This window comes from Crinia signifera, chromosome 3 (genome assembly GCF_055691185.1).
Source record: "Crinia signifera chromosome 3, ASM5569118v1, whole genome shotgun sequence".
NCBI lineage: Eukaryota > Metazoa > Chordata > Amphibia > Anura > Myobatrachidae > Crinia > Crinia signifera.
Genome location: NC_139219.1, coordinates 97,155,624 through 97,182,128, shown reverse-complemented (window position 1 = coordinate 97,182,128; position 26,505 = coordinate 97,155,624). Strand labels below are relative to the sequence as shown.

The following is a 26,505-nucleotide window of genomic DNA, read 5'->3' as shown; positions in this document are numbered from 1 at the left end:
TTTCTATGGGTCTAAACAGGTTCAATGTTGTGAAGGGACAAAAACTGCATTGAAATGCCATTTAAAGATATAAGGGGTTTAACTTGCTCTGACCTGTTTTAAGTAACGCTTCAAAAACCAGGTTAAAGCAAGTTTTGCGGTGTGAACGCAGCATAAGTATTGGGTGCCTGATGTAAAATATTCAATGGCTTTGTAGATAATGTGAGTGCCGCAGGTACCCATCACACCCCTTTAACACAGAAACCCAAATTACTGGGTGAACAGTTCTACCTGTTAATTTGCCGAATAACACATGTCCTTTTTCTGTGTGAAAATTCCGGGTCTCTGGAATTTACCAGGGTCGAGGACCAGCGATTTACTTTACTTACTTCTTATAAACTTTCATCAATCGGAAACTTTTACTAAACCAAAATTGTAACAAAGTTTTTGAAGAACAATGTTAAAATGGAAATAGATTTTAGATTGTTAAAATCATGTACTTTTGCTGCAAAAAGATAGTCCAATCTGATCATGTGTAGTAACGCTAGTGGCTAGTGAACCGGGGGGAGTGGAGGGGTGGTACTGACCACTTACCTGGCTTCTTGCCCCACCCCCCCACCATTCACCTTCATGCTGAAACAGTCGCGGGTGATGTGATGATGTCAACCAAGAGTGACTAGCAGGTGTCCGTGGGCATATTTACTGTGGGCAGCAACGCCAGGCCTGTGGGGGAAAGCGGAAGCCCGGCCAGGGGGGAATGTGGAAAAATCGGGACCGGCCCACCAGGAAATGGCCCGGTTTCCCGATGGGACAATCCGCCCCTGAATTGTAATTCAGGCCTACTTCAGCTTGGATGGTATATGCTAAGCTGCTCGCAGCAGCCCACCTCCTTCCTGTATTTGCAATTGCGCTCGTAATTTTAGTGGAACATTGCGACCATCGGTCAAGATGTTTCTCTGCGACTGCAGCCTAAGTAAGTCTGACCTTACTTAGACTTGCAGTCATAGCGTGCCTTGCGAAGCCAAGAAAATTGCAAACGCAACGCAGTCCTTGGCCTCGTCACATCCACGATGCGTGCCCCCCATTTTCCCGTAAGCAGTCTACACCCTCCCAGCAAATGCCTCTGCCTGTCAATCAGACAGAGACATTCGCCTTATAATGATGCAATCTCGGGACCTGTTCTGCACATGCGCCAAGCGATCCAAGCTGAATTAGGCCCTTTGTTTCGATCATATTTAATATCAGCATGATGCAATTTTTTCTTCAGGGTCACGGGAAGCTTCCTTTTGAAATGATGATTAAAGCTAAGTCCAAACAGTACTCTGTGTATGAAGCATATACTTTTTTTTGTTATTATTCAAATAATACACAGTGTACTGTATGCACTCACCAAATAGAAAGAACGTATTGGTACTTCTGTAGTTTCACGGCGCCGGAAGTGCAGAGGCTCGCGTGCCGCTCTAGCTATGAAACTTGGCAGCCTGCCAGAGGCTCTGTTTCACTGTACGCGTGCCGCTCTAGCTCTGTCTGACTGAGCTCGTGCCGCTCTAGCTGTACGTAAACTGTGTAGCGGCCGGCCAGCAGCAGCAGCAGCCCTGCCCAGGCGCTGACAGGTCAATGTCACTGTGGCACTTGTAGTTCCACAGTGAATTAGGCAGCGCCTGGGCACCGCTGACAACAGGGGTATGTTAAAGTGGACACCCCGGCACAGCGATGCCGGGGCTTCTAAACTGTACGTGAGATTCAGACGCAACTGCGTCTGAATCTCGAGTCACATAGATAGCCGCTAAGAAGCTGGAAAGCCTGGATTCAGACGTGGCCCTAGGGGAACACTATTGAAACCCACCCTCAGTGACACTAGTGGACGCCACAGCTGTGGACCGTGTAAATCCCACTATCCACGCCCACCCGAAGCGTGGCGAGCGGCGGCGGTACGCATCCTACGACCTTTTCATACCCCCACTATCCAGGTCGGCGTGGAGTTGAGAATAGATTAGTGTGGCGAGCCCAGCGAGCCACCGAGCACGAAGTGTGGCGAGCACAGCGAGGGGACGCGGATACCTTCACAGCTATCCGCGTCCCCTGGCGGGCTTCACAGGTGTCAGCGTCCGCTCGCCACGCACCGAGCCCAAAGCGTGGCGAGCGGACGCTGACACCTGTGAAGCCCGCCAGGGGACGCGGATAGCTGTGAAGGTATCCGCGTCCCCTCGCGGGGCTCGCTGCGCTCGACACGCTTCGGGCTCGGTGGCTCGCTGCGCTCGCCACACTAATCTATTCTCAACTCCACGCCGACGTGGATAGTGGGGGTATGAAAAGGTCGTAGGACGCGTACCGCCGCCCCTACCGGGGCTCGCTGCGCTCGCCACGCTTCGGGTGGGCGTGGATAGTGGGATTTACACGGTCCACAGCTGTGGCGTCCACTAGTGGCACTGAGGGTGGGTTTCAGGCTTCTTAGCGGCTATCTATGTGACTCGAGATTCAGACGCAGTTGCGTCTGAATCTTGCGTACAGTTTAGAAGCCCCGGCATCGCTGTGCCGGGGTGTCCACTTTAACATACCCCCGTTGTCAGCGGTGCCCAGGCGCTGCCTAATTCACTGTGGAACTACAAGTGCCACAGTGACATTGACCTGTCAGCGCCTGGGCAGCGCTGCTGCTGCTGCTGGACGGCCGCTACACTGTTTACGTACAGCTAGAGCGGCACAAGCTCAGTCAGACAGAGCTAGAGCGGCACGCGCACAGTGAAACAGAGCCTCTGGCAGGCTGCCAAGTTTCATAGCTAGAGCGGCACGCGAGCCTCTGCACTTCCGGCGCCGTGAAACTACAGAAGTACCAACGTATTTACTATGTACAGTTGCAAATATCATTTAAATGTAATGATTTTATAAGCTATCTTTGAATCCTACCCTCAGTCATTAGTGTAGCTTGCGACCATTATGCGAATGTGATATTACATTTGCATATTAACAAATTGGATTTAATCGATTTTATATTTGGCATTTGAATACTAAGTCACACTTGAAAGAAGTTACTGTTTTGTTTTTTAAATTGTGTTCTGATATTGCAAATTTAATACCAATTGGTTTGCTTGTTATTATTTGAATTATATGGTACACACATTTTTTGGAAAATAAACATTGGTTCATTAGATCTGTCTTAAGTGTTTTACAATTTCAGTTGGGCTGAGTATTCCCCTACTGACAGCTGCAGGTTAACTTGATCATTATCCTTGATTATTAATTTGGACTTGGCGGGCTTTTTTTTTTTTTAGATATATAATTTTTTGGTGAATGAAAAATACGAAATCCCTGGTAATGTGTACGGTCGGACTGGGATCTGGGAATTTGCCGGCTAGATAGGCCCAGTGTGTGTGTGTGTGTGTGTGTGTGTGTGTGTGTGTGTGTGTGAAAGGGGTATCAGACAGAGAAAGTCACCTATCAATTATGCAAATTCTCGCGTTCAAATTCTTGCTAGGGAATTTTAATCTCTTGTGCCTTTAGGGGGTATGGAGCAAGACTGTAATCCTATCGTGTTCCAAAAGCTGGAGAAAAAAAAACAAGGACCAAACCACAGCTTCTGTCTGAAAGGGGTATAACTGATGCTGATGTGTAAATTTAGATAGAACAAGCTGGTGCTATAAAATTAAAATATATATTGAGTGTGCACAAGGTCTATTCTAGATTAAATAAATAACGCTGGTCATTAAGGAGTTACTGTGTGCCTTATTGTATATATTTATATTATGTAGAAATATTTTTTCTTGTCTAAAAATAGTAAAAGTATATAAAATGTCACTGTTTCCTTGTCAAAAATGCTTTTTTAAAAATTGGTTTTATAATTGAATAATATAATTATCCACCGAGAGGCAGTATTGTATCACAAAACTAAGTTGAGTGCTGCAGAGCTTTCTTGCAGAATGGAATATTCCGTACTTGTGTATTATCACGGCGCCCATCGCATCGCATACCACTAACTAATCAAGGTATGCGATGGACCCAATTTCAGCCTTTTTTCCGGGCTGAGTATACAATTTTAAAATCGGGTCACATCGCATGGCATTACAATGGCATGTGATGCGATTTGCCATTGAGTCCCATGTTAAATGGCACCCCCAGACCCGATTTTTTTTTTTTTTTTTATACCCACCCTGATGGGTAATAAATATGTAAAATGCCCCCACATTGTTAACGGCCCCCCCACTATCAACGTCAACCCGAAGCGTAGCGAGCCCACGAGCGGTGGCGGTACGCGTCCTCCGACCTTTTCATACCCCCACTATCCACGTCGACGTGGAGTTGACTTTAAAAAGTGTGGCGAGCCACCGAGCCCGAAGCGTGGTGAGCGGACGCGCATTACTTCACAGGTATACGCATTCCCTCGTGGGGCTCGCTGCACTCGCCACACTTTATAAAATCAATTCCACGCTGACGTGGATAGTGGGGGTATGAAAAGGTCGGAGGACGCGTACCGCTGCCCCTCGCGGGCTCGTTGTGCTCGCCACGCTTCGGGTTGGCCTTCATAGTGGGGTGGCGTTAACAATGGGGGGCATTTCACATACTCATGACCCATGAGGGTGGGTAAACAATAAAAAATCGGGTATGGGGGGGCATTTAACATGGTAATAAGGCATCTGGGTGCCTGTACAATTAAAAATCGAGTGAAATAGCATTGCATCACATGTGATCATATCGCATGTGATGCAATGTGATTTTTCATCTTACAATGCCCTACGATGGAAATCGGGGGCGCCGTGATAATACACAAGTACCGAATATTCTCTCTCTTTACATGTGACATCGACACGGAGGTATGCCCAATATTTTATTATATGCATGAACATATGACAGGTCAAAAATCATTAGGGTGCAGACTTAAAATCTCTCTTCGCCATGCATGAACAAAGCTGTGACAACAATAGTCTTAAAGTGCTGAAGGGCATAGGTGTCTGGGATTTTTATTTTTACCTTCATTATAGATATCAATTGTTGGTAATTGTTTGCTATACTCTTTCATTAATGAGCCTCCAGTGTTCTTTCATGTGTGAGGGTTCCCACCAAGCGTGGGCGGAGCATTCTTACCTTTTCCAGATTCCCAACTGAATTTTGTGTATATTTGCATGCTAGAAATTCTATTATGATTCATTTTGGAAAACAAATTTCAAGTTGTTTCAGTTAGTCAGTGAAAGAAGTGGCAAATTCATTAATATTGTTTAATAATAATAATGGAATTTTAAAGTGTGTATGTATTTTGGAAATGTATTTGCATTAATAAACTTTAATTGAAGTGTCAGTATAAAGTAGGGTACACACCAGGACGACCACCGTCGTTCACGACCGATAGACGACCATGGAACGATTTCCCTTGGACTTCCCGGGAGCTCCCAGGCAGTCCCCAGCAAACGATTAGCAAAAATTGTGTTTTTTTGCGGAACGATCTAGATCCGATCCCGATGCGCCCGCGATGGTCGTTAAGACGGTCGGATCGCTGGTTTTTGTTTTTTTTGCAAGAACACATGCGACCGTCGTCAGATGGGCCTTTGAAATTTGAATGACGGGGCTGGACTAGCAGAGGGGGGAGGACTAGCAGAGGGGGATAGGAATAGCAGCAGCCATTTTAAACCAGTGTATTTCTGCTTTGTTACTAGTGAGGCTTGGTTTATACCTGCTGGACATAGCTATTTACACATTACTTTGTTTTGCCTGCCATTACAAAGTGTCTTTTAACCCTGCACTATGGAGAATGCAGTGATGGGTAGTCACCAGCAACAGTACCTGCTCTATTATGCAGTTTTGAAGCTCAGGCGTCAGAGAGCCCAGCGCAGGAGAGAAAGATCATGCTGGACAAAGCAGTGGCTACTTCAGCGTCAGACTCGTTCGCACATGCCACTGCTCAGGGACATCAGGGAGAATAACCCAGACGATTTTCGTAACTTCTTGAGGATGGATGATGCCACATTCCAGGAATTGCTGCGTCTGGTGACTCCCCACATCGAGAAGCAGGATACCAAGTATCGCATGGCTATCCCTGCTGAGGAACGGCTGGTGGTGACCCTGAGGTTTCTGGCGACAGGACGGTCTCTTGCTGACCTAAAGTTTGGATCCCTCATCTCCCCGCAAGCTTTGGGCCTCATCATCCCGGAGACCTGCAAAGCCATTGTGAAGGTGCTGCAGTACCAGTATTGCAAGGTAAGGATGAAATATACACTGTACACTTTATTGTGCAAACAAAATATTTTTATTTATAATTTAGGCCTAGGACAGAAACAGGTTTTTTAGGCCTTTCATGGTTAAAACATGTAAAATAGTAAATAGATTGTGTCAACACAAATATATTATAATACCATATATAAAAGATATTGTACAAAAACACACACTATATATAAAGATTTAAGTATGTATGACCCAGTTTAAACTTTCCCACTAAGTACGGGCTACTGTGTGGCAGAGGATGTCTGCCGCAGATAAGTAAAGGCTGCGGCCCACATAGCGCATGGCGCAGATGCAATGGTCCCGGCCCCATTGATGTGCGCCATACGCCATGTGAGCAGTGGCCATCACATACCTGCAGCTGAGACCATGTCTGCCGCACAGTACCCCATACTATTTGCAAAGACAAAAGGGTAATAAATGGAGTTTGCTCTCCAGATTGAGGAGAATCCTGTTCTCCCTCTGGTAATGCAGGTACAGGTAGCAGCATATAAAAAGAAAAAAAAGACACTCTGGTAACTTCTGAAACAGGCCCTTACAACAGTAGGGATAAGGTACTGTGTGGCAGAGGATGTCTGCTGCAGATATGTAAAGGCTGCGGCCCACATGGCGCATGGCGCAGATGCAATGGTCCCGGCCCCATTGATGTGCGCCATACGCCATGTGAGCAGTGGCCATCACATACCTGCAGCTGAGACCATGTCTGCCGCACAGTACCCCATACTATTGGCAAAGACAAAAGGGCAATAAATGGAGTTTGCTATCCAGATTGAGGAGAATTCTGTTCTCCCTCTGGTAATGCAGGTACAGGTAGCAGCATATAAATAAACAAAAAAAACACACTCTGGTAACTTCTGGAACATGCCCTTACAACAGTAGGGATAGGTACTGTGCGGCAGAGGATGTCTGCTGCAGATATGTAAAGGCTGCGGCCCACATGGCGCATGGCGCAGATGCAATGGTCCCGGCCCCATTGATGTGCGCCATACGCCATGTGAGCAGTGGCCATCACATACCTGCAGCTGAGACCATGTCTGCCGCACAGTACCCCATACTATTGGCAAAGACAAAAGGGCAATAAATGGAGTTTGCTATCCAGATTGAGGAGAATCCTGTTCTCCCTCTGGTAATGCAGGTACAGGTAGCAGCATATAAATAAACAAAAATACACACTGTGGCCCTTGTGTGGCAGAGGATGTCTGCTGCAGATATGTAAAGGCTGCGGCCCACATGGCGCATGGCGCAGATGCAATGGTCCCGGCCCCATTGATGTGCGCCATACGCCATGTGAGCAGTGGCCATCACATACCTGCAGCTGAGACCATGTCGATGGTAAATGATAAAGTAGCCTATTTTTTAAGACAGATCCTCAAAAACAGGACACTCTGGATCTTCTATCAGTAAAGAACTGTAGAATTGACGGTACTTGGGGGGTTGAGAAGGCTGTGTAGGTGTTGACTGGGTATGTGTTGGAATTGTGCTCGACTGGCCTGCTACGGTGGCAGGCGGAGTAGGCACTGGTGATTCTAATGACAGTGGTGTGTCTGGTGCACTACCAATGCCAACTATTTTAGTGCCACTGTTGAGATACCCTAAACTGCCATTATACACCAACTCCATGCATAACTTTTCAAAAGTAAGTTGCTGGTCAGGAGCCATGTTGCGAACACACTCTGCCACATAAGTGAAGTAGTTGTCATGTTTGTCCGGGTTTCTTTGCAGGACTTGATGTGCCCGCATCATAAATTCTTCATGTGCCGCTGCTTCTCCTTTTTTTCCTTTGCCACGCATTTTTTTGGCACGGGGGAGTGGTGGAGTGGGTTCCAGGGTGGTTGGCGGAGTGCGTGCCGGAGTAGGAACTTCGTTCGATGTGCATGCATTCTCAGATAGGACAGATAGGTCTGGGGTTGCAGGTGGGTAGTCACCAAGCTGTAAAAAAAATGAACATGTTTACTAATCAATTCTATTTACTTCTAATTTCAGTTCCCTACCAGCGTGAATGAATGGAAAGTCATCGCAGAGGAGTTTGAACAGCGATGGAACTTCCCAAATTGCGGTGGAGCCATTGATGGCAAACATGTCCGCATAGCCCAGCCTATCAATAGTGGTTCCTACTATTTTAATTACAAGGGCTATTTTAGCATTGTACTAATGGCTGTTGTTAATGCGAACTATGAGTTTATCTTCCTGGATGTAGGAAGGAATGGCCGTGCATCGGATGGTGGCACTTTCAAGGACACAAAGTTCTACGAAAGGCTCATAGCGAACACCCTTCACTTGCCGTCTGTCCAGGAAACTAAACAGGGGCTTAACTTTGTTTTTGTGGCTGACGAGGCTTTTGGCCTGCACGAGCATGTCATGAAGCCATATGCGCAAAGGGGGTTGAACCATGACAAAAGGATCTTTAACTACAGGCTATCCAGGGCACGGCGTGTTGTGGAAAATGCTTTTGGCATCCTGGCAAGCCGGTTTCGCATTTTCCACACTGCCATTAACCTGAGGGTGGACAAAATTGGCTGGGTTGTCACGGCGTGCTGTGTCCTGCACAATTTGCTCCGCAGAAAAGCCACACAGCAAAGGGCTACAGGCACAGCACTCCAAGAAGACCAAGAACTGCCAGAGGAGGTAGTGCAGATATCCTCCTTGCAAACCCCAACACAACGCTACACAGGGAGTGCACGAGCCAAACAGGTGAGGGAAGAGTACATGGCCTACTTTAATGGGGAGGGCGCTGTGGATTGGCAGGAGGAATCAATTAGATAGCCAAAAAAATAGACTCACCGATGCAGACTGCGAATTCTCCTCCTCCTCCTGCGCCGTGACTTCTTGGTTTTCATGTTCTACCATAAGGACTACTCCTGTCCTCATCGACTCCTGGCTGAGGGTGAATGTCAACCGGTCATAGTACCAGAGCGATGTTTGATACATCTCGTCGACTCCAGCACCAGACTTCTTTGCAGCCTCCATCTTCTTGTGTTCCTTTAAGAACACCGTGCGCATATTCTGGATGCGTTTCCTCACCCATTCAACATTGGCCTCTGGATGAAATGGAAGACTGTAGCGTGCCAACTCCTCCAAGGCTTGGTTTCTTTTCATTTTGTTTGAATACTCCTTGGATTTTGTTCTCCACAGGCATTCGTGTGTACGATATTTTTCAATAAACCCTTCCAAAAACTCTTGTTCCTTTGCGTTGGACATTGGGACTGTAAAAAGATAAAACCATTTTAGTTGTTATAGTTATACCCATGTTTTGTTTCATATTTAAATTTTTATAGTTATAGTTACCAGTTTACCTAGTTCTTATGTTTTAAGTATTTAAAATGTTAATAAACTTTTATGAAAACCACTATACATTTTATTGTGCAGATTGCTATTCACACACACAGGTGAATGGGGCCTAGCAGAGAGGAGTGCATGGAATACTGCAATGGTGGACAATGGTTTATGTATATATATCTATATATACACAAACACACACACACACACACACAGGTGAATGGGGCCTAGCAGAGAGGAGTGCATGGAATACTGCAATGGTGGACAATGGTTTATGTATATATATCTATATATACACAAACACACACACACAGGTGAATGGGGCCTAGCAGAGAGGAGTGCATGGAATACTGCAATGGTGGACAATGGTTTATGTATATATATCTATATATACACAAACACACACACACACACAGGTGAATGGGGCCTAGCAGAGAGGAGTGCATGGAATACTGCAATGGTGGACAATGGTTTATGTATATATATCTATATATACACAAACACACACACACAGGTGAATGGGGCCTAGCAGAGAGGAGTGCATGGAATACTGCAATGGTGGACAATGGTTTATGTATATATATCTATATATACACAAACACACACACACACACAGGTGAATGGGGCCTAGCAGAGAGGAGTGCTTGGAATACTGCAATGGTGGACACTGGTTATATGTATACACACACACATGGGGCCCACCCAAAAAAAACAGTGACATGGTCGGGTGCACGGTTGCCAAACCAGTGCTTTATACACACTATATACATTGGTGGCAACAGTGGGCATGCATAGAAGAGCATTGGGAGTGCAAACATACCAGGTTGTTGTTCTGGGAGATGAGACAAGAAGGAGAGTCCAACTGCTGCGCCAGCGCTGTTTGCTATGTGGAAAAACATGGCGCCGGGGGAGTGTTTAGGAAATGCCACTCAAATAGGCTGGATCAAACGACGGACGCACCGACGGACGGACGACGGAGGCGGCAAAAAACACTCACGATCTGCATACGATTGACGGTCGGTCGGCCTGGGATTGACGGATCCTACCTGCAGCACGTAGGACCAAAGATGCGACCAAACGAGCGGCGTGAACGCGCATTGGATCGGAATCGGATCAAATAAATGGCAAAAACACACGATAGTACACACAATCTGCATACAACCGGTCGGAATCGGATCTAAATTGACAGAATCGTGCCCTAGTCGTCCTGGTGTGTACCTAGCATAACTATGATTAGGCAATTTGCTAGAAATACAATATTATACCTTCTCTGATCTCTTATGCATTTTATCTATCCATGATCTTAACCCATTACTGTATCTCTTTAATAAACCAATAGCTTAATTAAACCAATAGCTTAATTTTGTCTCATATAACATATTCAATAACATTAACAAAGTACACTAGAGCCAATTCTGGCTGCAAACATTACAGTAATACATAAATATTTATCAGTGCACAGGGTTTTCCATGTTCAGTGCTGAACTTAAACTACCGATATATTAAGATTTTAGGATGATTTTTTTTCCCACTGAGGGTTATCATTCACCAGGGGCGGATCCAGGATAAAATGACAGGGGGGGCACCATGATAAAAGAGGGTTTAGGTGGGGGAGGGGCGGTGTTAGTGGTGCTAGTGTACATGCTAAGAGAGCGGCAGAGAGAGGGTGGGAATGGGATTATAAATAGGCCCTGGCATTTAAAGTACGCATGCCCACCATGGTGACAAAAGAGAAGGATGTAGTTGTATGCGCGCCGAAGGCGCGCCCCGGAAAATGGGGTGTGGCCATTCAACAGGGGGCATGTCCTTGAGTGTAGTGTACAACACCATATACAACTTCTATACATTATGCAACAAAATACTAGACCCCATTATACTTGCCCCTTACACATGATGCCAAATGGAATGAGCCAAAATTCACATAATGCCACACGGATTGAGCCAAAATTCAAATAATGCCACATGGATTGTGTCAAAATTCACATAATGCCACATGGATTGAGCCAAAATTTACATAATAACACACGGATTGAGCCAAAATTCACATAATGCCACACGGATTGAGCCAAAATTCACATAACACACGGATTGATCCAAAATTCACATAATGCCAAATGGATTGAGCCAAAATAAACATAATGCCACACGGATTGAGCCAAAATTCACATAATGCCACACGGATTGAGCCAAAATTCACATAATGCCACACGGATTGTGACAAAATTCACATAATGCCACACGGATTGTGACAAAATTCAAATAATGCCACACGGATTGTGACAAAATTCACATAATGCCACACGGATTGTGACAAAATTCACATAATGCCACACGGATTGAGCCAAAATTCACATAATGCCACACGGATTGTGACAAAATTCACATAATGCCACACGGATTGTGCCAAAATTCACATAATGCCACACGGATTGAGCCAAAATTCACATAATGCCACACGGATTGAGCCAAAATTCACATAATGCCACACGGATTGAGCCAAAATTCACATAATGCCACACGGATTGAGCCAAAATTCACATAATGCCACACGGATTGAGCCAAAATTCACATAATGCCACACGGATTGAGCCAAAATTCACATAATGCCACACGGATTGAGCCAAAATTCACATAATGCCACACGGATTGAGCCAAAATTCACAATACGTTTCATAAACAGGAACATTGTCCACCAAAGGCACGCATTAAACATTTACACCATAATGTCCATTACACGTTAGGTTACACGCCATTATGTCCATTATGTATTATGTCAAACACCATAATGCCTATTAAAAATTATGCTACATAAGTGCTACTTATCTACATGCTCATTGCCAGAGGTTCCATGCTCATTGCCAAGGGGAATACATGCTCGCGGTAAATGGGGGACAGCCGCCAGGCAGAAGTGATAGCCACTGACAGTGGAAGAGCCTGGCTGTATTCAGAGCACTGCAGGTCCCGGCTATTTGAAATAATACCACTTTCACACCAGAAAATGCATTTCCAGGTTGGCCCCTTTTACACCAGCCTAGTCCCTGCATTTTCTGGTGTGAGGGGGAGTGAAAACCACCCCTCCCCCCTTTAACCAGTTATCTTATTTAACCGGCTATATCTTCGGAACCAACTGATCCATTTACATGAGACAAGTATCATATTGAAGAACTTTTGAGTGGGCTTTGAATGATTTTGGTCCAGTGAAACTGGAACGTTTTGTTCCAGAGTAATCTGCCCTCAAAGAACATGAACAGCCATGAAATTACATTTCAAAAATAAAAAAATTTGTTTACACGTAATATCTCTGGAACCGATTGACCGATATGGACCAGCCTGGTATCATATTGAAGGCCCAGCGATTTGGAATGTGATGCCAGGGGCGGGGGGGGGGGGGAACTGGCAGCCGTTGGAACCGGGTGGGGGTCAGAATTGACGGGTCCCATATTATCCTATGGGGAAAAAACGTTACAGCTTTGCCAGGCGATATATCTGGTTCCCTGGGGGGCTAGAGACACGGGGCTGGGCTCGTTTGAAAGCCCTGGTCCTCAGCTACAAAATGAAATGACAGGGGGGGCTCGTGCTCGGGTTCCGCCCCCCCCCCTGAATCCGCCACTGTCATTCACCCACTGTTAAAGCTTGATGTCCAGAGCTGCTGATTTGAAACTTTTGTATAAGATTTCTGGATTCTCAGCAGCTAATTAACTATAGCAAAACCGCACATACTGTATTGCTGGGCCCTCTAGTTACAGTGGGTTGGGTATGGGATAACTGCAGTCCGAATACCAATGCCGGCATCCCAAATTCCATAATACAGATAGGTTGGAGCAACTTAAGAACCCTAGGGCCCTTATTCAGATCTGATCGCAGTACAAATTTGTTCTCAAAATGGGCAAAACAATGTGCAGATTTCAGTTTCAACACACCCCACCCAAATGTAACTCTCTCTGCACATGTTACATCTGCCCCACCTGCAGTGCCCATGGTTTTGCCCATTTTGAGAACAAATTTGTACTGCGATCACATTTGAATAAGAGCCCTGGTTTCAAATATATCCACGCTTGGCCATAGGTCTCTTAATAAGTGCTTAATTTAATTTAACCTTGTGTGAAGAGGACCTAATTTGGAAACTTCTGCCATAGCCTGTAATTTTGCTGTACTTAACTTACATGCAAATACATTGTTACAACCCAAGTTTGCACCTTCAGCCACAAATGAAGATACAACAGAAATGTATACTGCACTACATAACCAATAGTTGTTTAGTTTTGTTCCAGAGCATGCATAGTGTACAAAATAACAATACAAACACAATTTTTTGGCTGAATTCTGCCAGTAACTTAGTAGTTATCTACCCTGAGGTCCATACACACTGGGCAATTTTGCCCAGCGTGTATGGACAGCAATGATGTGTAATTCGCTGGCCTGAAAATTCGCTCCCCCTGGCCTGCGATATTCAGGGTGTGGACAACTTTCCATAGCAGGACGCCATAGAAAGCTGTCCACCCCTCACTCATCTGCTGCAATACCAGAAGATGAGCAGAGGTGGCCAGCGATGACGTGGAAGCACGCATTAGTGCTCATTGCTGGACTCTACACACTGGGCGGCTTTTGGGCTGAAAGCAGCTCAAATGACAAAACCGAGCTGCTATCAGCTCAAAATCGCCTAGTTGAGTATGGGCCTTTAATTATGGCTTTAGTTCTGTCTCCCTTACTAAAATGCTGGCTTTTCCAATTGCAAGGCTTGGGTCTTGTGGAGACAGTATGCCAAACATTCAACTTTGAATCCTCTATTTTACTACTGTCTCATTCTGATTTCATATTTACAGTAGCAAATGTATATTAATGTTTACTCGTAATATCAAATTTACAGGGGGAATTCAGTTGTTTTCCTTGCCCAAAACAGTGTCTGATGGTAACTATTCCAGTGAATAGTTCCTCCTGAGGTGGTAAGCAGAAATTTGCAAAAAGTTCTAGTTTTGGGCAACCAAACTGCTGTTTGATTGTTCTATTGCAAAATGCTGGGGAGGGAGTTGCAGGTACACTATGCAGTCATAACTGCTAACATATATATATATATATTCGTATATATTCCCTTTTTGTATTTAACTAAGAAGTTGTTAGCATATATTTGGCAAAATGTATGAACATGCCTACTGCCTTTGCCATGCACCAGATACTCAACTAGCTCCAGTTGTTTAGCTTCTCTAATGAGCAAACCCATTTTCAGCTTTGCTAACATAATTGTGCAAGGGTTTTCAAGGGTTTTCTAATCCTCTATTAGTCTTCTAATGTGATTAGCAAACACAATGTACCATTACAACACTGGAGTGATGGTTTCTGGAAATGGGCCTCTATACACCTATGTATATAATCATTTAAAATAGTTGAACACTGTGTTGCTGGAACCCCTGTTTAAATTGCAAGCTGCAGTTAGCACTGGGTTTACCTCCTCTCTTCCTATGCTTTTAGTTCATGTTGGGTCGCGGGTACATCTCGCCATTACTTTGGTCCATGGTCCATCACTGGTAACTACCAGCATCAGATTCCTGGGTAATGCGAAGCATGTTATTTTTCTCAGACTGTTTTACACCAAACTTTGACCTTGGTTGCCCTAGCTCACCCCTACACCAGTTGAATATGCAAGCTATCTATTCACCAGTGAGAAAGCGTTCTCTCTTTTCTGACACTCTGAATAGTGTTTTGGGTACTCTTTACCTAGAACGGCGCCCACGATTGAAATCGCGGGATCGCGGGTAAAATCGCGGCAATCGCGGTAATCGCGGGTAAATCGCGGGTACATCAAAATCGGGTACCCGCGATTACCGCGATTTTCCCATAGGGAACAATGTTAAAAAGGCAGATTGACCGCGATTTTAGCGTTAAATGCCTCAATGCCCGCGATTTTTACATAGGAAACAATGTTAAATGGGCCACAGAGCCCTAATAGTCCCCCTGAATTGTTAAATGGCCCCCACAATTTTTAACGCCACCCCACGATCAACGTGAACCCGAAGCGTGGCGAGCGCAGCGAGCCCGCGAGGGGCGGCGGTACGCGTCCTACGACCTTTTCATGCCCTACTATCCACGTCGGCGTGGAGTTGAGAATAGAATAGTGTGGCGAGCGCAGCGAGCCACCGAGCCCGAAGCGTGGCGAGCGCAGCGAGCCCCGCGAGGGGACGCGGATACCTTCACAGGTAAACGCGTCCCTTCGCGGGCTTCACAGGTGTCCGCGTCGCCACGGACACCTGTGAAGCCCGCGAGGGGACGCGTTTACCTGTGAAGGTATCCGCGTCCCCTCGCGGGGCTCGCTGCGCTCGCCACGCTTCGGGCTCGGTGGCTCGCTGCGCTCGCCACACTATTCTATTCTCAACTCCACGCCGACGTGGATAGTAGGGCATGAAAAGGTCGTAGGACGCGTACCGCCGCCCCTCGCGGGGCTCGCTGCGCTCGCCACGCTTCGGGTTCACGTTGATCGTGGGGTGGCGTTAAAAATTTTGGGGGCCATTTAAGACTTCAGGGGGACTATTTGGGCTCTGTGGCCCATTTAACATTGTTTCCTATGTCAAAATCGCGGTCATTGAGGCATTTAACGGTAAAATAGCGGTCAATCTGCCTTTTAACATTGTTCCCTATGGGAAATCGCGGGCATCGCGGGTACATTTATGGCCGGCCGCGACGCGACCGACGCGATTTTTCAGGTTTAACATGGTTTTCAATGGGAAAATCGCGGGCATCGCGTCGGTCGCGTCGCGGGTAGCCATAAATGTACCCGCGATGCCCGCGACGGGCGCCGTTCTAGGTAAAGAGTACCGTGTTTTGGACTAAGGATCAGTGCCTTAGAAGGAAGACTGTCATCATGCCAAATGTGGCACGGTTGGGGGTATGTATTAGACCCTCAGAATCTATGTACTAAGCCTTGGAGACAGATAATGTGGGCAGAGATAAAGTAGCAGCCACTTAGCTTCTAACTTCCATGTTACAGGCTGTGTTTAAAAATGGACAGGGAGTGGCTAGTAACAGTTGCTTGTTCTAGACCACTGTGTTGGATGTGGTTCACAAGCCAGCCCTTGTCTGGTTGTTCCCCTCTGCTCCTGAGAGTTGAGTGCATTTAACTGCAATTTATGGTATTTTTAAGGGCAGATGATGAGCATCCATGAAATCTTTGCACAGTGAGTGTGCTATGTGCTCACTGATCATTTTATTCTTGCACAACCTTCTTCTATATATTCTTTATTCACACATTGTGATCAATATAGTGTGCCCGGTATGGCTGCCTTGCCTGATGCCCTCTATATCTTGGGTTCTATTGAAAAAGAGCTCATTGTGAATAACGTTGTTGATGTTGTATGATCAGGCTCGTAAGCAGAAACACATGAGAGTGCCTGGAAAATGGGGAATGAGGCGTATATATGTATACAACATTCCTTTTTATTTTGAAGACAATAGTTGATACTTTTCCACTGACTCAGACGGAGATCCGGTCAGGACATCACTGGTTGATGATTTGGCCTTGTTTCTGGAACATTACATGGCTCAGGAGTTTTGTCCATTCAAGATGGAATAGACTGCAAAATGGTTATGTCAAACTACCATAGTTTTTTCAAAACTCACACTAGCATGGAACCTCTTCACGCTTAAAGTAATTTCATTCTGTTCATCAGCGAAAAACTAAACATTGGTGCTTGTCTAATTAAACATGATAAATTCTTTTTTCACATTCCGAGGCTTAGATTATTTTGTTTGGATGAGGGAGGATTGCTGCCGCACTTCACTTCTTTCTGGCTATTATTCTATTGTCATGTCTCATGTTGAAACACATTCTTTGACACTCCATGTGCATCTTATTACATTTTCAGTGATCACAAGACGTGACTGTGGATTGTATAGTTTGTGTGCATGCTTTTGCTTTTTAGAGACCTTTTCTAACCCTGTGTTTTACTTATCTTATGTGGCCATTCAGAAGTTAAGGTGTGTACACACGGGAGCAATATTGTGTGAAATCGCTGGAAATATGGTCGCTGAGCGACCATATTGCCAGTGATTTGGAGCGCAAGTGGCGATAAATCGCCAGCTGCGCGCTCCCGTGTGCACTGCCTAATGGTCGCTGGTCGCAGGAGCATGCTCCTGCGACCAGCGGCTTTCCCCGGCGATCGCTGTGCCTGGAGGTCAGCGCCGGGGAGATCAGCATTGATCTCCCCAGCCCCGTGCGGCTGCTCCCTCCCTCCTCCCATCAAAGTGACAGCAGCAGCGTCTGCTGCTGCTGCGCTCCCCCTCCGCCCCGTAGCAGTGTCACCTTTTCATCGCTGATGAAAAGGAGACACTGAGCAATATGATTGCTGGGGATATATTGCTAGCAATATATCCCCAGCAATCATATTTCCCCGTGTGTACACAGCATTAGACTGTGTGGTAAGCTCAGAGTCACGCGTTGTTGCTTTTGGAAGTTGACTGCACACAGGACCCATAAATGAATTAATCAAGTTTTTGGAAATGTTGCTAATGTGTTTGGCCATGCACACAGCAGGTATTATCATCAGACTTGCAAAGATGTCATATTGCATTTTTAAACTTGTTCATGCTTCCATCTTATGAGGTTGGTTTATTCTGTAAGGATGTATTCATGGAAACCACGTTTAAAATGCCTGTGTGACTCCATTTCAGTGTCACCTATGTTCACGTGTAAGCATGAACAAAATAATCTACTACATTCATGGCAAATACCTGTAACATCAGCATGGCTTGTTAAAGAAATACATTTGATTTTTGTCCCTTGAATTGAAAAAATGTTTGTCTAGTATATGCCTTTTATTCTAATTTTCCAAAATAAATCCCATTTTTTTTAAATTCTATATCATTTTTTTAAATTTTACTTTTGTAGGGAGCTTGGTACAGCATTTACTGTGAAGTAAGAAACTGACCAATGCAATGTGCTAAATTTCCTGCATCAGGTTGGAATTCAATTGCCCACAAGGGGTGCAAATTATTATTGCTGTGGTGTTTAAACACCAGCAGCTGCACCCCATCTCGTACCTGCTGGCTAAATGTCATGCCATATTAGCACAGGCGTTGTCACTACCCTGTGGGGCAGCAAACACTGTTGTGCAAGATCGGGCTGCCATACAATCCGTCTATTGCACTGATTTGACGGTGTGAAGGGATTCAGCAGCAATTGTCTTGCCCCCCCATCTGTACATTGAAGGCTAATTGTGCTGTGCTGCTTATCTGTATAGAAAGCAGTACAGTATATTTTGAAGTATGTTCTATGTAGCCTGATTCTGTCATTGCTGAATGGCAGACAAAATAAGCTCACAAAGTGCATCAAAACATTTTGTCTATACAGTAGTGTTTTGTTTTTGTTTTTTTTGTATTATTTTTATAAAGAGGCAATTCTTATATTTTACTCTAGAGGTCATTATTAAATCAGCATTTACCAGTGGAAAACCATAATATTACATTGCATTCTTTTTCGTCCAAATGTTTTCTTGCCTGTTCATTCTCAGAGTCCAGACGTTGATATGTGTAATGTGTTCTCAAACTTGAGAGACCATTTTCAAGCAAATGGCGTTCTTCTGGTGATTTATGAAGCGTTTCAGTTTCTCATTGATTAAACTGTTCTAGGATGCCAGCAGCAGTGAAAAGAGTTTAATATCTGCATGATAGACATGTCTAGAGGTTTTCAGCGTATGCATAAGGACCAAAATAATCTAGCAGTTTCACATCTTGGATGGGTATGAAGCTTGCCGTACTACTTAATTGCCTGGCATGCAATCTGCCACATCAGCTTGGAACATAACTGACAATTCCATACGTACATTTATTGTATGCCAGCATAATTGCTGGTTCAGGCTGACTGACATGAGTGCCCTGTCCTAGATACGTTTGACCTATGAGGGTTTTTTTTTCCCGCACAGTACAATTACCACTAGAAAATCACCCAAAATATGATTTAGATTACTGTCTAGATTTGGATAACTTGTATGTCACTACCTCTTCTAAAAGTTTTCCATGTTAAATTTTTGTTTATTTTTGTATTTCCAATAAAATATGAATACAGATGAGTAAAATAAATGTAGTATGGATGATGTAATGCATACCTCCAAACCTTTGATTGTGCGCAGAAGAGACCTATTGGCTAAACAGAGCAGCCAGGTGCAGAGGGGCTCCCAATTGCCCCCACATTGGGACACTGCTGCCTGTGGGAGGGACAGCTGGACAAAATATTGTGACTGTACCGTGCAAATTGGGGCAGGTGAGAGGTATGTGTAATGGTATTACTTCCTCAGAGCACTGAGGTTATGGGTTGGTTTTTCCCATGGCCCTAACTGGTATGGAGTTTGTATATTCTTCCCATACTTACATAGGTTTCCTCCAGGTATTTGGTTTCAAATCCAAAAATATGCTAGTAGGTTAATTGGCTCCTGAAAGAAAGTAACCCTATTGTGTACATGAGCAGACTAAAATGTCTAGCTGGTTCTTAATCCACTGTCAAATTTAGTGTTTCTATATTTAGTAAAGTGGCCCTTTAGGAAACTGCCTTAGGGTGCATTAGAAATCTAATACCTCCATTATAACCAACTGAAACAAAGGCCCTGTACTAAAATAACCTGCAAAACTGACTTCTGTGTACTATGACTTCTCTGAGGGATTTCACTTTCACCATGCTCTCTTCTGACCTGTGGCATATGATGCCATGTTGATTGGAACATTTTTCTTTCTGTAGGGCCTAGTTTCTTCTTCCACGACTGCAGGAAAACTGATACACCCCTTTTGAATTAAGTCTTGATTGCTTTTTAACTTTGACCCCGATTATATTTTAGTTCCCTGCCTTTCTGCTATAACATCCATTTGATGTATTGGGTCCCCGCTTTACCTAGTGTTTGAATTCTCTGATCCTATCTCCGCTATCTGTCTTGACTTGAGAGTAAAAATTCCTTTCGGTTCCTTGCTGGGCCTATCCCACTGGAGGATTTGGATTACTAGCTGTTCCCCCTGTTGATACTCTTGCACACATGATCTTATATTAGATTTAGATTTCATTGCCATCACTGCTGATATGTTGTGTGCATTTTTATTTCATTAATTTTTTTAATTTTAGTGTTCATTTTTCTTTAAAACTAGCATGTGGTTTGGGTGACTTTTCTATTCTCTGCTTGCATTTTTTACAATGGATAGGTAAGTGGACAAACAATGCAGTTCCTTTGTCTGTGCCTGCCTCTCCAGTGTCATAGGGCCTACACACGTAGTCAAATGTGTAGATGAGCGTTCTGAGCGTTGCTTGATTGCTCAGAATGCAGCGATGTATATCGATGTGCCACTGAGTCATCTGTCAAGGCCAGTGTTCTCCGGTGAGGTCAAAACTGATTCTTTCTTGCTGTAGCTCATAAGGGATTTTGGGGAAATCTTAACTCACATTAGAGGATGAATTAAAACTTGGGCTTTATTTTGTTTGTTAGATCTTCTTCCAGTGTAGGGCCTTTTGAGGTTACGTCTTTTTAAGAAATTTACAGTTTTTATATATTCAGTAAAACATGCCCATTTATAAAGATAAGGCATTTCAATTCGCTGGGCAAGGGTGGGGTTAACTCGCTTCAGCCGTAATCCCCCTCCTCCCCCCAAAGAGAGACAGCAACCTTTATATTTTGCATGGCCGCCACCTCCCCCCGAGCCTGGGCTCCATGATGTCACATCACCTGCAATTGAACGCATTTCACCGCTCACAGGGCGGCTTCTGCCTTCTTTTAAAAATCTGCCATGTGAGCAGTGAAACCCATTAAATTGCAGGTGATGTGACATCCGCTGAGCCAATTATATGTGTTATTGTGTAATAAATAAACGTTATGAATTTATATTGTGTATGTGTCATTAAGCGCCAGATAGACATGTCTTCACCTTTTTTTGCAATTTTGGAGGCTGGCATACCTCCACTATTGTGGCAGCTGATAAACATATAATTTAATAGACCACCTGTTGCTCTAGCACTTAAATACATCTCTCCTAGGATTTTCTCTTACTTCTGCAACCACGACTACCATCTCCTGTCAGGTCTCTGAGTATCGGTATCTAAGCAGGAGAAACACTAGGAGATTTTGGCTAACCTTCTAGGAGATTTTGACTAGTCAAAATTTCTTGCCAGAATCTCAAAGTGTGTACACCCCCTAAGTCTCATTCAGTTTCTTTGGTGACCCTACTTGTTGTATTTATGTTCTAGTGAGAGGGTAGCCAACTCCAGTCCTCGAAAGCTACCAGCAGTTCAAGATTGCCAGCTCACCTCACAGGTACACAGGTGCACTCACACACATTAAAAGATCCACAGGTTGAGCTAAATACTTTACTTGTGATTCTGTGAGGAGACATGGAAAACATTAACTGTTGGAAGGTCTCGAGGACTGAAGTTGGCTACACCTGGTCTAGTCCATAGACTTAATAATCGCTTGTTCGGTCCCTGGTTTCCTTCTGTGTACTTTGACCACATGCTTTCTTTGTATTAATACAATCCACGTATGTCTAATCATTGTGTATTTCGTAGTTATTCTGCCATGCTGTCTTGATGGTTGTTCAGCTTTACAATATAGGTATGTAAATTAGCTGTTTTCCCATTGTGGGATTTAATACTCTACATTGAGATTGTAAGCTCCTTAGATCTGGGCCCTCTTCTTGCATTTCAATTACAGCTCTTACTCACCTACCATCTGTACCCGCATCTCTTCTTACTTACGTTCATTCATTTCTACAACTGACAACTTGCCCCTGGTAACATGCAGACTGTTCCCTTGCTTTCCTACAGCTCGTCTGTATTGTGTATTCAGAATTGTTGTAATTGTTACATGTTCCCTGTTTTTGTTCTTCAGTTACAAGTTGTTCTAATTATGTGTCCTATGTACGATGCTGCGAACCACTTGTGGCGCCTTTTTATAAATAAAATGTAATACGGTTAGTAATAATATACATGGCATTTAATATCCTAGTATACATAGATTGACTGTACTCAGATGGGAAATAAGGATTATTTTCCTCATAAGTAATTGTGGATGAGCAGTGGGGTAGTTCTTTTTAAGGGTGACATGTTATGATGCATTTTGGAGGGTTGATGTTGGAATGGAATTAATTACATGGGGTTATAAGAGAATATGTGGTGTGTGTTAATTATTATGGTAATGACAAAGGGAACATGTTGATAAGGGGGATTGTAAGGAGAGAAATATGTTGACAGGTGCAGTAGTATTGAGTGGGCAACATTAGCGATCCTGAGGTTGGGGTAAATGTGTTTGAGGTGTGAGAGGGGGCTTTCGGAGTTGGTAGAGCAGTAAGGTTTAGAAAAGGGTTGAGATGGAGAGATAAGATGTGGATTTATTAAGGGGTTATAATGACTGCTAAAGGGGTGAGCTGTGTCTAGACTGGGTGGAAGGTAATGTGTACAGTATATTATAATGGATAACAAGTTTTTTTTTTTTTTATGTACTTTACATTTGTAAATTTGTAGGCTGGTATCCACATTGTAAAATAAATTGTTGAACCCCAAACCATTTAAATCAGGAGAATTACCATTTAAGATATTGACAAGTTTATCCTATATAAATATATAAGTGGTCATGGGAGCGATGCAGTTTTTCTTACGGCCAGTGGTGGATGCTGGGGTATGGGTATTCCGGGCTGGAGGTCCGGGCACCAAGGAGTACAAACTTCTTGTGGCTAGTGCAGCCCCAGGCTCCGCCCCCCTAATACCCCTTCCTGTCCTCAGAGACCAGTTTTTTTCCTTGGTGCTCTGAGGAACAGGCACCTCGCTAAGGAGAGGGCATTTTTAGCCCTAATTTACTTCAATTTTTTTTTTTTTTTTTTTGCTGTGTGTTTTATTTTTACACAGCCGGCAGCGCAGCGCTGCTGCGGCTGACGGCAGAGCTTCTCCCGGCGTCTGGTGGACGGACCTGTCGGCCGCTCACACCAGACACCTCAGGCACTGGAGGGAGCTGCAGCCGGGAGAAGCGCAGGTAAGCGGCTTCTCACTTGTGAGGGAGCCGGAGTCGCGGCTCACACCGCCGGCGGAGGGGCGCCGCCGGAGGCCTGGCAGCAGTACTCAGCTCATGCTGAGTAACCGCTAGACCACCATGGTTTTTTGCGTAAGCATATCTCTCTCAGGAGGCGCCGTTTAGAGAGTTACGCTGGTGGTTCCAGGAGGGGACGGAGTATAAGAAAACTCCGCCCCCCTGCTCGCGGCAATAGCCTGTCCTGGGTTCCCGCCGCGAGCGCTCCTCTCCTCCCACCTGTGTCACAGCGGGGGCCATTTTAGCTTACTTGCTACCTGCCTGCTAAACGGAGAGGAGCTAAAGAAATCGCCCCCCTTTGCCTCCACTGTTATCAGTGACAGGTTGTATTATCCTCACCTCACTTTTATGGTGTAGGTGCAGGAAACAAAGTGCCGAATCCTGTGTGTATGGGTTGTGTGAGGAGTTGTATACTGCAGTGTTTTTTCTGTCTTTGTTATTTTTCACAGTTTGTTATGTTAATGTGAGTATTCATATACCACATCTCTCTCTGTAGAAGTGCCAGAGAGTGCAGTATTAGGTCACTTATTCGTTTATATAGTGACTGACAATTCCACATACAATAGCGCTGGTGTTTAGTTAACTCAGGTTACTAATTTACTGCGATACATACACATATCATGTCAGCAAAGGGGAAATCCCGTAGGCCTGGTCCCGCTCCAGCGTTGCATGCATATACTTGCACAGTGTGCAAAGAAAATTTTGCTAGTGCAGAGCAGAACCACGCAGGCCTCTGTGACCGTTGCTCTCAGCCGGGGCCTAGTTCGCAACCCAATGCGGATGTTCCCTGCAGACCGGACTGGGCGGCAGACCTGTCCTCTGCGATGAGGGAATTAGCTTCCCAGCTGGCAACGTCACGTAACCCCGCTGCCGTACCGGCACCCCAAGCCCAGCCCCAGCAAGAACCAGCATGGGTAGCAGGTCTATCTCAGTCAGTCCAGGGTTTGGTGCAGGTTTCATCCTCACTACAAAATGTCCTGACAGGGTCTAGTTCAAATAGACCGTCCAGACGTGAGGCAACTCAGCCTCTCCCACAGGACACAGATGATGAGGCCGATGGAACTGGGGACGACCAAGATGGGGGCGCCATTGATTTAGTGGATGATGTGGACGCTGATACTGAGGATCACATGTCTCAATCCAGAGTGGATAGTCTAATTAAATTGATACGGCTCACCTTTAACATTAAGGAGCCGGATACTCAGGCCGCTGCAGAGGGGATAGATACTGAACCAGTGTTCAAACGCAAAAAGAAGGATAGTGCCTTTTTCCCTAAATCAAAGCAGTTGGATGACCTGTTTGAAGAGGCCTGGAAACATCCTAACAGGAAATTCCTGGTGTCCAAGCGGATTTCTTCCTTTTATCCTCTCCCAGACAGCCACAAGAAATGGGACGAACCCCCTCAGGTGGACGCCCACGTTACCAGGCTAATTAAGGCAACGGCCCTGCCCATACCTGATGTAACATCCTTAAAAGATCCAGTAGATAAAAAGCTGGATCAGTTCCTCAAGTCCATATATGTTAACGCAGGGGCTGCAGTTAGGCCTAGCTATTCGGCAGCCTGGACAACCAGAGCTATAGCACACTGGGCAGATGCGCTCTTGGAGGGCCTGCAGTCAGGGACTAAAAGATCTGAGTTGATGTCTTTTGTGGACAATATTAGAGAGGCTAGTTCCTACCTAAGTGAGGGAGTGTTGGATGCAGGAATTTTTGCATCAAAAATTTCGGCAGTATCGGTGGCCGCACGCAGAGCCCTCTGGCTCAGATCTTGGAAGGCCGATAATGATTCAAAGAAGGCCTTGGAGGCCCTACCTTTTACGGGGGGCATCCTCTTTGGATCGGAATTGGACAAGATTGTCACTTCCATTGCAGCCTCAAAGTCGGCTTTTCTGCCCACAGGAACTGCAAAACCTAGGCAACAGGCCTTTCGGTTTTTTCGTCCCTCCAGGGGCAGATCACAGTATACAGGATCCTGGCCAACTAGGGCTCAACAGCCCTCACAAAAGACGCAGAAGTCCAAGCCCAAGCAGGGTTGGGCAGCTCGTCGCCAGGCCCCAAAACAGGCGGAAAAGCCAGCGGCCTGACGCCGGGCACACCAAGAAAGTGCCATGGGTGGGGGGTCGCCTTCTGGAGTTTGCGGAGACCTGGTCAGGTTCCACATCGGACTCCTGGGTGTTGGATCTAGTATTGCAAGGGTATGCTCTGACCTTTTGCTCCAGACCCCCAACACAATTCTTTACAACGGGCCTGCCACAGGACCCGCTCAAGGCAAGAGCCCTCGAGACTGCAGTCTCAACTCTGTTGGAACAGAAGGTGATTATACCGGTTCCACACTCCCAAAGGGGGACGGGTTTCTATTCAAACCTGTTCCTGGTCAGCAAACCAGACGGGTCCTTCCGCCCGATTTTGAATCTCAAGAAACTCAACACGTTCCTGAGGGTCCCAAAATTCAGGATGGAATCTTTAAGCTCCATTCTAAGCACTCTAGAACCAGGAGACCTGATGACCTCTCTGGACATACAAGATGCTTATCTGCATATTCCAATCAAGCAGGAGCATCAGAGATTCCTCAGATTCGCGATACTGGATCGCCATTTTCAATTTCGTGCGCTCCCGTTCGGACTCTCAACAGCCCCCCGGGTGTTTACGAAAGTCATGGCGGTGATGGCGGCTCGCCTGCACCTCCTAGGCATTCGAATTCTTCCGTACCTGGACGATTTACTGATAGTAGCGCAGTCACAGGAGGAGATTCAGGCCCACCTCCAGATGACGCTGGACATGCTCCAATCTCACGGGTGGATAATCAACTGGAAGAAGTCCAGCTTGACTCCCTCATCCACCATGGTTCATCTGGGGGCACTAATAGATACAGAGACCCAGAGAGTGTTTCTTCCCAAGAAGAAGATACAGGACATTCACTCACAAGTCCAGGTTTTTCTGTCGCAAAGCAGGGTGTCAGTTCATCTCTGTATGACACTAATGGGGAAACTGGTATCCACGTTTCCAATGC

The 26,505-nt window shown here is 45.3% G+C and overlaps 2 protein-coding genes across 3 annotated transcripts in view; one reads left to right on the top strand and one right to left on the bottom strand.

Moving 5' to 3' along the window:
* Positions 1-26,505, top strand: part of SMYD3 (SET and MYND domain containing 3) — a 605,383-nt gene that overhangs the window by 6,100 nt on the left and 572,778 nt on the right. The window lies entirely within an intron of this gene.
* LOC146062407 (uncharacterized) lies at positions 3,502-9,530 on the bottom strand. Its single transcript, XM_083174547.1, has 3 exons — positions 8,965-9,530; positions 7,968-8,112; positions 3,502-3,518 (listed from the first exon to the last, which is right to left on the bottom strand). Exons 1-3 carry the CDS (start codon positions 9,379-9,381, stop codon positions 3,502-3,504), a joined length of 579 nt encoding a protein of 192 aa, XP_083030673.1. The 5' UTR covers positions 9,382-9,530.